The sequence below is a fragment of the Culex quinquefasciatus genome, chromosome 3, assembly GCF_015732765.1.
Source record: "Culex quinquefasciatus strain JHB chromosome 3, VPISU_Cqui_1.0_pri_paternal, whole genome shotgun sequence".
Classification (NCBI taxonomy): domain Eukaryota; kingdom Metazoa; phylum Arthropoda; class Insecta; order Diptera; family Culicidae; genus Culex; species Culex quinquefasciatus.
The window spans coordinates 9006312-9021967 of NC_051863.1; the positions used below are offsets into that span (position 1 = coordinate 9006312).

General features: G+C 33.5%; 1 protein-coding gene across 5 annotated transcripts in view; it reads left to right on the forward strand.

The window, feature by feature from the left end:
* Positions 1-15656, forward strand: part of LOC6041749 (hemicentin-1) — a 321332-nt gene that overhangs the window by 272258 nt on the left and 33418 nt on the right. For all 5 annotated transcript variants that reach the window (XM_038258593.1, XM_038258592.1, XM_038258596.1 and 2 more), the window contains 2 exons: positions 12808-12948; positions 13029-13160. In XM_038258593.1, coding sequence (XP_038114521.1) covers positions 12808-12948; positions 13029-13160 — 273 coding nt within the window. The remainder of the gene's footprint in view (positions 1-12807; positions 12949-13028; positions 13161-15656) is intronic.

Here is a 15656-nt window from a genome sequence, read left to right on the forward strand (position 1 = left end):
TGTCATCACAAGAAGATTACAAAAGCTTGGATATTTTCAATTCTTATTTGAAAGAATGGAAAATTACTCCAAATGCTGCAAAACTCAACTTATTATTTTCCCTCACAAACCAAGGGCTGATTTTCTTAAACCAAAAGTCATCACATTATAAAGATGAATGAGGTAAATTTAAAGTGGGAGGATCAAGTGAAATATCTTGGACTTGGTTTTGACAAAACCTTACTTACAAGGATCACATTGAAAGTATCCAGGTTAAATGTAACAAATATATTAAATGTTTGTATCCACTTATAAACAGGAATTCTAGACTTTGTCTCAAGAATAAACTGTTAATTTATAAACAAATTTTCAGACCTGCCATGCTTTATGCTGTGCCGATCTGGACAAGCTGTTGCTTAACCAGGAAGAAAAAACTTCAGAGGATTCAGAACAAAATTCTGAAAATGATTCTGAAACTTCCTCCCTGGTTCAGCACCAGTGAACTTCATCAATTAGCCGAAGTTGACACTTTGGATGTTATGTCCAATAAGATAATTGATGCATTTCGACAAAAATCATTGCAGTCTTCAGCTGCATTGATCCGCTCTTTATATAGTTTATAAGTTAGTTTTAAGGTATCCCTTTTCCCTTTTGTACATGTAGGACCTCCTACATTTGAAATCACTGAATAGCGAAAGCTACAATATTTCATGAATAAATGAAAGTTGCTAGTATTTAAAATTGAGGTGAAAAGTCATCGTTTGTGATTGGACACTCAATAATATTTTAACTGAATGAATGTACATGGAAAAGAAATTTGAATAAATATAAATTAAAAAAAAAAAAAAAAAAAAAATCGTCGATAATACTATCGTCTGACGATAAAGATAATGTGTTAATTTTGTAGTGCTTTCATTAAGATTTTTTTTAATCTTTTATGTTTCAAAGTATAAATATTAGGGTGTTTCATTCAAACAAAAAAGTACTCAGAATCAGGCAAACCGAGGTTCCCCTAGTAGAGGATACCCATAGGGACTCTCATGCCAAATATCAGCCCATTTGGTTGAGAATTGGCCTGTCCCCAGCGGTTCAAAGTTTACATGTAAATTACTATGGGATTTTTATGCTTTTCGTTCAATCTGTCCTACAGGTCTGGGGACAACATGGATACACTCGGAATAAAGACAGGTGTGTAGGGGATGGTCCAATGAACAAATTCCAGAAGGAATTAGGGTTGTCCATTCTGTCCCCAAGGTGCGCATTGGATCGACGTCCGGTGTCTCCAGAATCAACGATTCACCCTTCAAATGTACGCAATGTCCTTAGTATGCTATGACGGCTAGCTGAAAATTACGATGCCCCATGGCAGACGGTGAACACGTGGGGAAGCATCGATTACATTATTATTACAAAATCATCATGTTACGTTATTGTCAAATTGTTACAGGAACATCAAAAATTATAATTTTATTACTTTAAAGTAAGTTTCTGAGCCAAAACTTGAGTGAATGCTCTGCCACGTGTTCACCGTCTGACATGGGGCGTCGTCATTTTCAGCTAGTCGTCAAAGCATACTAAGGACAATGTGTACATTTGAAGGGTGAATTGTTGATTCTGGAGACACCGGACGTCGATCCAATGCGCACCTTGGGGACAGAATGGACAACCCTAATTCCTTCTGGAACGTGTTCATTGGACCATCCCCTACACACCTGTCTTTATTCCGAGTGAATCCATGTTGTCCCAAGACCTGTAGAAACGATTGAACGAAAAGCATAAAAATCCCATAGTAATTTACATGTAAACTTTGAACCGCTGGGGACAGGCCAATTCTCAACCAAATGGGCTGGTATTTGGCATGAGAGTCCCTATGGGTATCCTCTACTAGGGAACCTCGGTTTGCCTGATTCTGAGAACTTTTTTGTTTGGACGAAACACCCTAATAAATATGTACTAAAAATTATTCACAAAAAATGGTATTTATTCGAAAATACTCAGATTTCTAAATATGCTTTATGAGTATCAAACACAGCGAAATTTCGTATGCCTTTTTAATTTATCGGAGTTTTTTTTCAAAGAAAATACTAAAATTTTCACAGTTTACCGTATTTTGTCGAAAATACAAAATTATCAAAATATGCATAATTTGGCATGCTTCATACATATGTACATCCAAATTGTGTATGCTGCAAATTTTGGATATTTGTTGTGTATTTTCGATAAATACGGTATTTTGTGATTCTTTTTAATTCTTTTACAAGAAAAGTGAAAAAGCATAACGAATTTCATTTCGGTTGATAAACATATTGCATATTTTGAAAATTCTAGTAATTTTTAAAAAATACTGCAGTTTGTGAAAATTATTTTCCAAACAAAAATCTCTAATAAAGTGAAAAAAGCATGAAAGCAATCGCTTCGTTTGATACCTATATTGCATACTTTGAAAATTTGAGTATTTTCGACAAAAATATGATAATTTGGGATTTTTTTTGTATTTTCAAATAAAAGCTCTAATAATGTGGAAAAGCTAACCAAATTTCGCTCCGTTTGCATATTTTGAAAATTTTAGTATTTTTGAAAGAAAACGGTAATTTGTAAAAATTCCAGTACTTTAAAAAACTCTTAGAAAGTGAAAAAGTAAACAAAATTTCACTCAGTTTGAAACCCATATAGCATATTTAGAAAGTTTGAGAATTTTCGAAAAAATACGGTAATTTGTGATAATTTTAGTGTTTTCATACAAATATTTCGCATCGTTTGAAACCCATATTGCAAATTATGAAAATTTGAGTACTTTCGAAAAAAATACGATATTTTGTGCACAATTTTGAGTACATATTTTACTTTGAAAGTAACTAGATTTTCAAAAAAATATTATTAGTGAAAGCATTGGAAATTTATTACGATATTAATCGATTTTAGAAAGATTTTAAAAATTACTAATTGTCCATTATCGGCAATAAGATTTTCGCCGATAGAATTATCGGAATAATGATAACGATAAAACTATCGTTATCGTCATCGAGCCTTGTTGTTTTCATGAATTCCAGACTCTATGAGAGAGTTGAAAAAATTCATTTGGCAGCAGTTTCAAATTTTTTGTTCAACTCTTTTTCAAACATTTCCCTTTTTTTAATTTGATGAACTATCAATTTATTCTTTGGGATGTATTTTGTTTCGGAAATATCAATTGTAGCTAGAACGTGGAAGTGAAAAAGACTTATCAACTTCTCTTAATTTTTAATAATATGCTACTGCATCGTAAAATTTGCTTATGAAATTTTTTCAAAATTTCACAAAATTGGGCTAATAATTTGTTTTGTCGTGATTATTTTTTTGTCAGGGAGTTAAATTATGTATTTTGAACAACTGATAGTTTTTTCAGGAACATTCTTGTACTAATTCCTAAACTATTCATTATGGCGTTAATTTTTAAGCAGATTTTAGAAAACCGTGAAATCGCGATGAAAATTCAAAGTTTTGAAGGTTCCGTGTTGTTTCTTTTTTTTTTCGTCGTGAAAAATCAAAAAGGTAGGTTTTGTAAATGTAAAAAATCGAAAAAAAAATTCAAAATAATATTAGAAAAATTAATTTTTGAGTTCCTTTTTTATGGATTTTTTTCTGTGCTATCAATTTATCATACCCTGATGCAACTGAAGCGTTTGCTAACATCAACATAAGCTGGTATAAATTTTGTTTATTTTTTTGCCTTTTAAAAATATTTGAATCGGCCTAAAAAAATGTCAAGCTGAGCAATTTTCCGAATCCGTTTCGTATTTATACGAGAAAAAAACTCACGAAAAAAGTAAAAATAGCTCTAATTTTATTTTCAGTGTTTCGATTACAAAAAATAATTGACATCAATTATTAGCAATGCTTTTCGGTAATTTCCATATAAAAAGAACATACAAATGATGTTAAGAATGTAGTTAACAAATATTATTTTTTACAAAATGTCAGAAGGATTTCGTTTTCAAATCATCTCAAGGTTTGAAAATTTTCGAGAAAACATTTTTTACTCATTTTTGAGGAATTTTTTGTTTAGGATACTGAAAAAAAATGATTCAACAAAACTCGCATATTCAATAAATCATCAAAAGATAATTAAAAAAAATTAATTTGAATTTTATGGCAAAAACCATTAATTTTCACCATAGAATTGAAATTTATCACAAACTTTTGATTATCAAGTTTTCTAATGAAAAAAAAATCAGCTGAAAATATCATTATTATCTGAGATTTTAAATCCTAATGTGTAATGAAACTCGAGTGACGTTTGTTAAAAGTAAAATTAAGATTCCATCTAACATTTATAGCTCCGTCAATATCTTCACCCAGTCAACGAACAGGGAAAAAAAATCACCCCCAAAACGTGAACCGCATCGCAATTTCGGAAATTCGTTTGCCTTCACCATCGTCCTCACTTTCATTCGCCACACCGTACGAGCAGCCATTGGGAGCTGAGGACGACCTGGCCAGCAAATGAATGGAAATTCTAATGGAAAACTCAAAGCAAGTGCTTCTCCTTCTCTCCGAAAGCGTTCCGAGATTGTGCGCCCCCGGGGGGAGGTCGTTGACGGTGAACCCAGCACACAAAGTCACCCCGTGTGAAAGGTAGCCAAAGTCAAACAATATCATGACGGACCGCATAATTAATGGAGTTTTTTCGTCTTTTCTTGCTTTTTTTCGGGGTTTTATTTATTTTTTCCGAAGAAAAGAAACTTCTGTTGTGCTTTTTTTGGGTGGAGATAGCGGAAAGTGCATTTCCAATTTGGAAAGAATGTGTTGTGTCATAAATTGCCATTGAAAGCATAATTACGGCTAATTGCTAAATAAGCATTAGAGTGACAATAAAAAAATAAGTAACTGTGCCAATTTTGAGCGAAATCGATTAAGGGTTAAGGGTCGCTTTTTATAGTCAGGGTTAACTCGGATCGTTTTGCGGTGTTCGACAAAGTTTTTTTGTCATATAATTTTGCATAAGAATCTCACACAATGACAATGATCTGACCATTTAATGTCATTTTGGGCGAAATTACGATTTTTTTGCTTTTACCCATACATTTTATTTAATTTTCCCAAACAATCTTTAACGATAAAAAGCGACCCTTAACCCTTAACAAATTTCGCTCAAAATTTGCACTTGTTACTTATTTTTACCAAAAGTTGCGAGCCATACCCCCAAAATTTTCATTTTTTCTTGTCACCCTATTGAGCGTGTACCTTCCCAGAATCCATTAACGCAATAACAACATGATTATAGGCAGAATGGAAGGAAGTGCAACAACAAAAATATTCCTGTGTAAGAGCTCACAATGAAAATATTTCATCAAACTTGTTAAAAAAATGTTGTTCAATTAAAATTTAACAGCAATTTAAAACCAAAATTGAAGTGTACATCAGTATATTTAGTCAAAAAATGTTCAAATTTTGCACCTTCTAAACTTATACATTTTTTACTGAGTGAAGTTTGATGAGTTTACTGTGTGATGTCTAGACCTACGATCCTTAGCATGCTTCTTGGCTGGTTTTTTTTAATTCTAATCCAAATATTAGTAAAAAAATCGAAATAGTGTGTTATAATATGGTGGTTGAATATAAACAAAAATGGCTCAATTTATTAAAATTAGGATTTCAGATGTAAGTTCAACTAAATAAAATGAAATATTATCAAGTTTTTCTTACCAAATAACAACTTTTGAAATTCAATTTTATGAGTATTAGTAAGACTGATTTAAAGAATTTTGTGATCATTTAAAAATATGGGATGAATTCTACCCTTTTGTGATTAATTTCTGATTTTCGAGTATTGATTTAAATGCAGTTTTTTTTTTCAAAAATTCTCAAAAAACTTCATATGTTTGACAGGTTGAGCATTCGCTCCTTATTCATCCAAGCAGCTGATTTTTTTTTTTCAACCATGATATAAGTGATTATCTTAGATAAGCATTTTTTTTCCTAAAAAAATAAGATTTTTATTTTTTTTTCTGAAAACATTAGATTGAAACAAATAATTGAGAAATTGCCCAAGTAACATTTTTGTCCAGGAGTTCTACAAGAGCTCTTCAAGATAGCTACAGCATAGCAGTTTGGACCGCGGTAGGATAAAACTTTCTTCAAGTACTAGGGGAGTTATACCCTTTCTCAAGTGTTTTTGACTGTTTCAAAGCAATAAATAGCTCAAATAAAAGTGAGCAAGCAACTCTTCATTGTTCATACATCTGAAAATGTTGATTTAATAGCGGAAAACGGCAAAAGTGATGAGAATTGGTCGAATGGCTTGGTGTGATTAAAATGGGTATAATTCCCCTATTCCAAACTCCTGAAGATGTTTTAAAAAGAATTTTATCCTACCGCGGTCCAAACTGCTATGCTGTAGCTATCTTGAAGAGCTCTTGTAGAACTCCTGGACAAAAATGTTTCTTGGGTGAGACAAAGATTAAAAAAACAAAAATAAAATCAGAACTGTCTGTATGACATGGATTTAGTTAGCATAATTGCTTCAAATTTTCGATCTGAATTGTTATAAAGTTGAGTTTTAAAATATAATTTATTTTGTATTGATTTATCCTAGTATTAATATTTAACCTAAATATAAGGCTGTTGTGCTTGGCAAAAATCGACTTATATGAAAAATAGTTTTCGAAAAGATCGGAAAATTTCACGAATTCGTATTTTTAAATTGAAAATCATTGAACTAATTTTATAAAAATGAATAACTGCGTTAATTAAAAAAATATGCTTCTATAAATAGCGATAACTTGAAAACAGCGCACAGCGATGTAGATTGTAAAATTAATTGGAAAATGGATTTTCCGAAAATGGTTAAATTTTGGAGCTTTGGTGTCTTGAGAGGAGTTGTTGCAAATGGAAAAGTGCAACTTTTGGTTTGGTACAAAATGATGAAGGTTCCCGATTAGGGTGATTTTGAAAATCTTACTATTTTTATGATGATTTTCGATCACCGTTATTTTTGTGATTACGGGTTTTGATTGATAAATATCAATCAAAACCCGTAATCACAATCTTACTTTTTAGGAATATTTTTGGAATTTTGTTGTCTTCAAAAGAGTTGTTGGGCTTGCCAATCCAAGCAACTTTGTCTAAGACACCAAAATTTTATCTCGCATTCTACGCCTTCTACGACCAAATTTAGACTGAGCATCTGAGCAAACCATCAAGAATCAGTTTTTTGAACGTAAAAACTCAGGGTTAAGTTTAAAAGAGAAAAGTAATGTTAGAACTCTGAAAAAATAATATTTTTATTTTTTGACAAGTCAATTTGGACTCAATGGTCAAAAATTACAACCATGAAAAAAAAGATAAAAATTTAAAACTCAAATATCACGAAAAGGCAAAGAACAAAAGGCCTCATTTTTAAAGCCAGGTTGCATTCGAAAGAGGAGATCTAGCACTATATATGTTGAAAAAATCCCGTGGTATTTTTCTTTTCATTTAAGATATCTTCATTTGAAAATGTCAAATTTAAAAGGGAAATGTGTATGGGACCATCCTAACGAAATTCGAAAATTGTTCAACTATAGGGTATTCCATGTAATTTTGCCCGCTGAATCACCCTCAGAATTGAGCTAAAGTGTCAGAAAATCGTTTTTTGGTAATATTTGGGTTTCTATGTAAAATAAGTTGCGCTTTTCCATTTGCAACAACTCTTCTAAAGACACCAAAGCTCCAAAACTTCTAAATTTTTTGTAAAATTAGTTTTCCACTTAATTTTGCGATGTCCCCTAAAACATATCAAAAAATAGAAAAAAATAAAATAGTGATTTTTTGCTCATGAAGTTCAAGTGACAAAAAAGTGGAATCAAAAATCACCAAAATTATTTTTACCGTGTATCTTTTGTTTAGTGTAATCCTTATCCATACCTACAACTTTGCCGAAGACACTAAATCGATCAAAAAAATCCTTCTAAAGATACAGATTTCTTATTTTCATAAATAATTTTTGTATGGACAGCTGCCAAATTTGTACGGAAAATTATATGGACAAACAAATGATGCAAAATGATTTCTTTGGGCATACCGAAGGCACCAAATAGTTTCAGCCGGATTAAAATATACAAAATAAAATCGAATGACCGAAATCTCATAGAATTGTTGTACGCAAAAAAAATATATTGATTTATTTTCTTCAATAATTCTTTTTCAAACAATTGAAACGGTTTGAAGTTAAATTGTAGTTTTTTTTTTTGAATAAATTGTATGCTTGAAATGTAAAAATAACGAATTTTTTTTCGTAGCTTGGACCACGTTTGACCTTGAATAAACAAAAACAAACGTTTTGTTTTGCTGACCATTCTTTGTATTGTCCCGAAGTTTGGTTGAAGTTGGTTGCTGAAGTCCCGAGTTATAATTACAAATGTTTACGGTAGTCTAGCTTGTACGTGCGACAAACGCGTTCTGGCCTGGAATCCCTTAGGCCATTTGTCGCACTCACATCAATTTTCAGGGAGTGACAAGATAGCACGACATGATTCAAACTTCTTTCATATAAAAAGTGACAAAAATGCACGGAGTGATTTCGGTTCTTATTGAATATCTCAGGATTGAAATCGAATTTTGGGGATCTGTGAAGGTCAAAAGGTGAGACATTGTGAAATGCACAAAATGGCGTTCATAACTCAATTTGGCCCAAAATGAACGTGCGACAAGTTAGCACGACGGCGACAAAATTTGTGATGAGTCTCTAACAGTCGCTTACAACAAAATAGTAAAAAGCATAATATGAATGGTTAAAAATATTCTCTTGCCAGCTTTTTTCAATTTTCGTTCGAATTTGTTATATTATTTTTTTTTACTCCTGGACTATGTCCCCTTGTCATCCTCAAGTCAAAATGTGTTGTCCCTCTACCGGAAAAGCTCCCTCTCCCCCAGGAGATTTCACGCTTTGCTCCGCCGAGCGACTATTATCTCGCCAATTAGTTTATAAAAATGTAAATTTTCCTTGCACAAACACGAAGTTGGACACTTTTGTTCTTCCTCCTCTTGCTCGAAGCCCACGATTTCTCCTCACAGCTTTGTCGCGCCGTCTGTCAGTTTTATGAGACAGCCATTGTACACAACGGGGTTCACTTTTTTGTGATTTTTATTTTTATTTTTTATATTTGCTAGTCGTTTCTCCTTGTTTGCTCCTATCTTTTTTGTGTGTGTATGTGCAACATTGAGACTCGGCCAACAGCTGCTGTTTCGGGAACCGGAAGTGGACCGTTTTTTTTCCTTTCTTTCTTTGTTTGACCTGCCATGAAGGGGTGGCCGTTTGCTTTGGCCCCGCGAAACGTCCCGACGAGTGACAATTGGACAACGTTTGTTGACGTTTTCGTTTCTGTTGTGATTTTCCACGACTTTGATCAGGACGAATGTTTACAGTTGGTTTTGGTCTAAATGTTTTAATCAAATAAATTTTTTATCAATTTATTTTAAAGACAAACCTAGAAAAAATCTGCTTCAATTCCTGTGTGTTGAATTTTTAACGACCAGCAATAGGGTACGGTAGCCCCCCCCCCCCCCCCCTCAAGCTTGACTGCACTTCCGGTTGACATCCTGGTGGCTCTATTTTAGTTCCAAGCTTGTTTTTTTTGTGTGTGTGCCGATCCCAGCAACGACATGCAAAACCGGAGACCGGTCCTAACGGACCGTGAACCGAAATAAAAATATGAATAGGGAAACACACAGTTTCTGTTTGGACAAATAACATTCGCGAGGATGGCCGCCGGAGAGGGTTGGGAGAAAAAAGGTAGAGAGGAGGAACTGGAATCGGACGCTTCCTGCATTTGAATGGTGTCCATTTGAACTGGTCGTTGTACTTTTTTTCCCTCGTAGTTTTGCTACAACAATAACAACATTCAGAGGAATCGGTTCAAATTTGTTCAAACCCGGAATGGCAAATTCGCTCTGGCAGATGTTTTCTGTTTGCTTTTGAAAGCTTTTTTAGGGTGCTAGAAAAATGAATGGATTTGACGTTTTTTTTTGTTGTGATCATTCTATGTTGATTGTTTTTATGGACTTGGGAAATGGGTATCATCATGTTGACATAATCGATCAGTGTAGGTGATATCGAGGGATTTGATTTTTATCATATTTTTTATCAATTCAGAAAATATGTTTTTGAAGCTGTGTTTATCAGAATACCTGATTTGTTATTGTTATGTTACCTGGGTATTAGCGTGGTTCACGTTTCTATGAAAAAGACAAAAGTTGTTATTTTGTCTTGCATCAACCGGAATTTCGTTCTTTTATGTCCCCAGAAGCACTCCTGAAAATTTGAGCCCATTTGGTAAGGTCTAGGAGCTCTTCTACAAAGTTGTTCCCCAGTTCAAAACCTATCTCCTACTATGAGAATCAAGTCATTTCATCGATTTATAAAAAAAAATCCTAATAGAATGTAAAAAAAGATAGTTTCCCATGGAAAATAAATCAAAATCCCATATAAATTTCAAATTAAAACTGGAGCTCCTAGACCTTACCAAATGGGCTCAAATTTTCAGGAGTGCTTCTGATGACATAAAAGAACGAAATTCCGGTTGATGCAAGACAAAATAACAACTTTTGTCTTTTTCATAGAAACGTGAACCACGCTACTGGGTATAGTTTGAAGATTAAAATAACTCAGATGTCATGGATATTTATTGAAACAATGGTCAATTGGAATATGTAAAAATTGAATAATTGTGTATTTTTGTATTTTTGTATTTTTGTATTTTTGTATTTTTGTATTTTTGTATTTTTGTATTTTTGTATTTTTGTATTTTTGTATTTTTGTATTTTTGTATTTTTGTATTTTTGTATTTTTGTATTTTTGTATTTTTGTATTTTTGTATTTTTGTATTTTTGTATTTTTGTATTTTATTTTTGTATTTTTGTATTTTTGTATTTTGTATTTTTGTATTTTTGTATTTTTGTATTTTTGTATTTTTGTATTTTTGTATTTTTGTATTTTGTATTTTTGTATTTTGTATTTTTGTATTTTTGTATTTTTGTATTTTTGTATTTTTGTATTTTTGTATTTTTGTATTTTTGTATTTTTGTATTTTTGTATTTTTGTATTTTTGTATTTTTGTATTTTTGTATTTTTGTATTTTTGTATTTTTGTATTTTTGTATTTTTGTATTCAAGGGTCCTCATTTTCGGTTCAATGAACAGAAACCACTCACTCATCGCCTATCCATTCGTCGCCTATTCTAACCCGCTAGCATTCATGAGCGAATGAGTCTGGCAAGCAGCCAGCGAGTGGTCCGAACTGTTCACTCAGCGAACAAATACATCGTGAAAATATTTGCCTACTCCGTCGCTCGACGACACTCACACACTACCATGCTCAGCGAAGAGCCACTCTCACAAAATGCCAGCGCGGCAGTCATTTTGTCTTCACGCCCTCAGTTTGCCATCAATTTGATTTTTTCTTGGTGGATGTTTCTTTGAATGGTGTCTATAATGTTATGAAATCAAAATAAATGCACAATTTAATTGATAACATTGATTTTAGGCAACCCAAATCAATGAGTATAACGCAGCGCATCAGAGAAAAAATGTTTTCAGTTCAGAGTGATCGGAGACGATCGGCCTGTCTGAACCGTTCGGAGACTGAGCCGATCAGAGAGAGAAGGAGAGTAGAAAAGAGAGAGTTCGGGAGCGAATGGTTTCAAAGTGACAAACAGTAGGAATTCATCAGGGCAGTATCGCGTCGCCTGCTATTTGAGCTCGCGAATTGAGTGGTTGATTTTGAGCAATCAGGACCCTTGTTTGTATTTTTGTATTTTTGTATTTTTGTATTTTTGTATTTTTGTATTTTTGTATTTTTGTATTTTTGTATTTTTGTATTTTTGTATTTTTGTATTTTTGTATTTTTGTATTTTTGTATTTTTGTATTTTTGTATTTTTGTATTTTTGTATTTTTGTATTTTTGTATTTTTGTATTTTTGTATTTTTGTATTTTTGTTTTTATTTTTGTATTTTTGTATTTTTGTATTTTTCTATTTTTGTTTTTTTGTATTTTTGTATTTTTGTATTTTTGTATTTTTGTATTTTTGTATTTTTGTATTTTTGTATTTTTGTAGTTTTGTATTTTTGTATTTTTGTATTTTTGTATTTTTGTATTTTTGTATTTTTGTATTTTTGTATTTTTGTATTTTTGTATTTCTGTATTTTTGTATTTTTGTATTTTTGTATTATCATCGAATGATTTTTTTTTATTTTTAAGAATCGGATTGAGCCAAATCAAACATTATAATTAATTTTCAGCCAAAACCCACGAACAAATCCCACTCGAAAAAATCTGAAAACTTTATCAGCAAAAGTTATGCTCCCTTTGTAATGCCCTAAAAACCAGCCAAAAACCCGCTGCCAAATGAGTTGGCGTAAAAATTTTGGATTTAATTCGAAATTAATTACTTCTAAAAAGTTAAACCCAACTTTGTCGTGGGCGTACAGCAGATCCGGATGACTGGTGCAGCTCAACTGCGAGACTCCAAGTCTTCCTCTCAACTTGTGAAAGTGAGTCTCGGTTCGTTTTTCGAGGGTGATGCTGGCGGTGGATATAAATTGCACAATACTTAATTTAATTATTTCCTCTAATTGATGGTTTTCCCGGGGAGAAAGTTTTTCGACGAGTTTCCTCACTCTCTCTCTCTCTCTGGGTCGTGATTTGCATGAGAAAAGCTCTGTGTGCGAAAAAGCGCCAAACGACCATCATCCATCAACCTCAAACCGAAAATCGATTTCGCTCCGACCGACTGTGAATTGAGGGAAAAGTTTTTCTCCGGCGAGCAAAGTTTCTCAACAGTTTTCGTTTTTTTCTTCTTCTTCCCATTTCAGTGCCACCCAAGATCACCCACGTGACGTCCGGTGGTCACCTGCAGGTGCGGAAGGGTTCGCCGGTGCGGCTCGAGTGTTCGGCCACCGGAAATCCGATGCCCAACATCACGTGGACCCGGAAGAACAACCTGCTGCCCAACGGTAAGGGGGTTCGAAATGGGTTTTTTTAGGATGAATTTGTAAGTGAACTTTTTTTTTCTGCGGCTGTTTAACTCTGACAGGTGAGGAGCAGTTCACCTCCTCGGTGTACGTCATCGAGAACATGGACCGGCACAAGGGCGGCACGTACATCTGTACGGCCAACAACGGCGTCGGCCAGGTGGCCACCAGCCAGATCATTCTGCACGTGCTGTGTGAGTATTTTGGTAGCTTGTATGATTTACATTACTTGTGTTTTATATTTTTAAATATTGAAAGTTGCAGCCTTTAAAAATAATCATATACATTCCCTATGTAAACTTTTGAAAAGATATCTTCTTTTAATCTTTTAGTTGCTAGTTAAAATACAATAAATAGTAAAAAATGTCTAAAACAAAAATTCTATCGTAAAAAAATCTATAAAATTCTGCAATAGTGCACGGAATCTGCTTAAATTACTTTTAAAGACCCCTGCCAACCAAGTAGTCAAGGATGCAGAAATAATAATTTCAATTCTTTTGCCTTCAAAAAGGAACGAAATTATCCGTTGAATAGCGTGCGGTAAACACAGCTTATGAATGTGCTGTTCTTTTTTCTGTGTTTTTTTTGCTCATGAAACAGCTTTCCAAGCCTCGTTTCTTATATTCATCGTCTTGTGAACAAGGGGGCGCACCAAAAACTGTTGGTGCTTTATTCACTTTTTGAATAAGTCCCCCTCACCATTTGCAACGGCTTACACCCAACAAATAATTGTAATTTTTATTGCCCATTCGTGAGAACTTGCCATTTATAGCGTTTTCTAGCTGAAGGCGAGTCATTTTTATTCGAAGTTTTTTTTAGTTGCTTTTTGCTTTGAAAAAAAAATTGAAAAAAAATTCATGTTAAACTTAAAATACATTAAAATCATTCTTTTTTCAAATTATTTTAAAATTTAATTCTGATTTAAGAAAATAATTCTTCAACAATTTAACATAAAAATGCACAATAGGTGGATTGCTCCCATGGCTGCTCGTGGTGCTATTTTCTTCTGCCGCCACAAAGCATTGATGCTAATCGGAAAAGGCGAGAATTGAAATTTGAGCAGACGCCGCTGCCGTGTGGAAATCCCGGCAACACCTCACTCACTCACTCACTGAGTCGCTTACCGTTCCATCATTCATTCGTCGGTTTATCATGATTTATGCGCGCCGGCGTGAGAACGAATGAAAGTTGAGGTGAACTTTTGAAAGTGGCTTGAAAGCTTGGAAATTCATAATTTCAAATAATTATAAAAATCTTTGATTTTTTCGATGAATATTATAATTTTCAAAACTCAATAAAATAACCCTTTTTAAAACTTCCACCTGGAAAAGTGGTCCAAGCTGCAGGATTTACCTTTTGACAGCTAGCATTTTGTGGGCGAGAAAATTGAATTAATGCCACGTCAACGAATGAAAATGGCGCACGGTGGTGGTGGCGTGTGGAAATAGCAACACCGTTGGCCACGGTTCGTTGGGAGAACCAAAATGGCTTGACGGACTTGAGGGATAATTTATGGAGCCCACGCCAACGTTGCTGTGGCCGCAAGTCGCTACAAGGTTGTCTCCGGTCCGGTCATATTTCACCTATTGTTTTGTTTTGCGAGATGTGATCAGAGCGATGAATTAGTTTGTTTTGCAACATGCATTTTTACAGTCTTTGAAATTAAATTATTGAAAAACACGCTTTTATCGTTTGTCTAAAAAAGCAAGGGGTCTTACCGCAACTCCGTCACAAGATATCGAAAATGGACTACGGATTTGTGATCAGGGACAAAAGTTACTCCTTAGGACAAAGTTTCACGCAAATCGAAAAGGGATCGGGGAAGTTTTTTCTGATTTCATGTGACCTGACGAATGAAACTTATAATAGGATTATTTAATTGAAATATTTTTCTCACTTTCCCTCCATACAAATTTAGGAGCTGTCCATACTAAAGAAAAATATTGCATAATCTGTGTCAAGAAAAGAGACTTCTTGTCTGCTCTACAATTTTGTAGAACATTGTTACACTCTAAAATATAACCCTGCAAAGTTAGAAAAAACAAGAAATTTTAAAAAGAAAAATTTTGTTAAAAATTAAAAAAATGACCCTTCTGGGTCATTAAAGATTTGCAAAGATCATTAAATTTCCCATAAAATGACATGTTCCAAAAAATTTTACAGTCGAATAACGGAAAATGGAAGAATTTTTAAAACTTTTTTTGTGTTTTTTTTTTTTGATGAAAAATACGTTTTTTGGAATTCTGAGTACGCCATCAAATCGGGCGTCTAATTTTACATAAAAGACCCTTTGACACCAAATTTCTATCTCATCACCGTTTCAGGCTGCAAATGATTGAAAAAACACCTCTTTTTTCGCATGTTAAAAAATGGAAGGGGTCGTACCGCCCCTCCGTCACGAGATATCAAAAAACGAACCTCGGATTCGTGATCAGGGACAAAAGTTACCCCTTAGGACAAAGCTTCACGCAAATCGAAGAGGGGTCGGGGCAACGCTGTGTGAGTTGGCGGAGAATTACCCATTTGAAACACTGTTTTGATGTTTGATTATATCAGACCATTTTGAGCTTTAAAAATGGAACCACAGATTGGAAGATCTCAGGAATTTTTCCACAATTTTTAAGTTATTTTGAATTGTTTTGATTATAATATTTTTTTTTTAGATACAAGCAACAACTTTTCCAAAATGG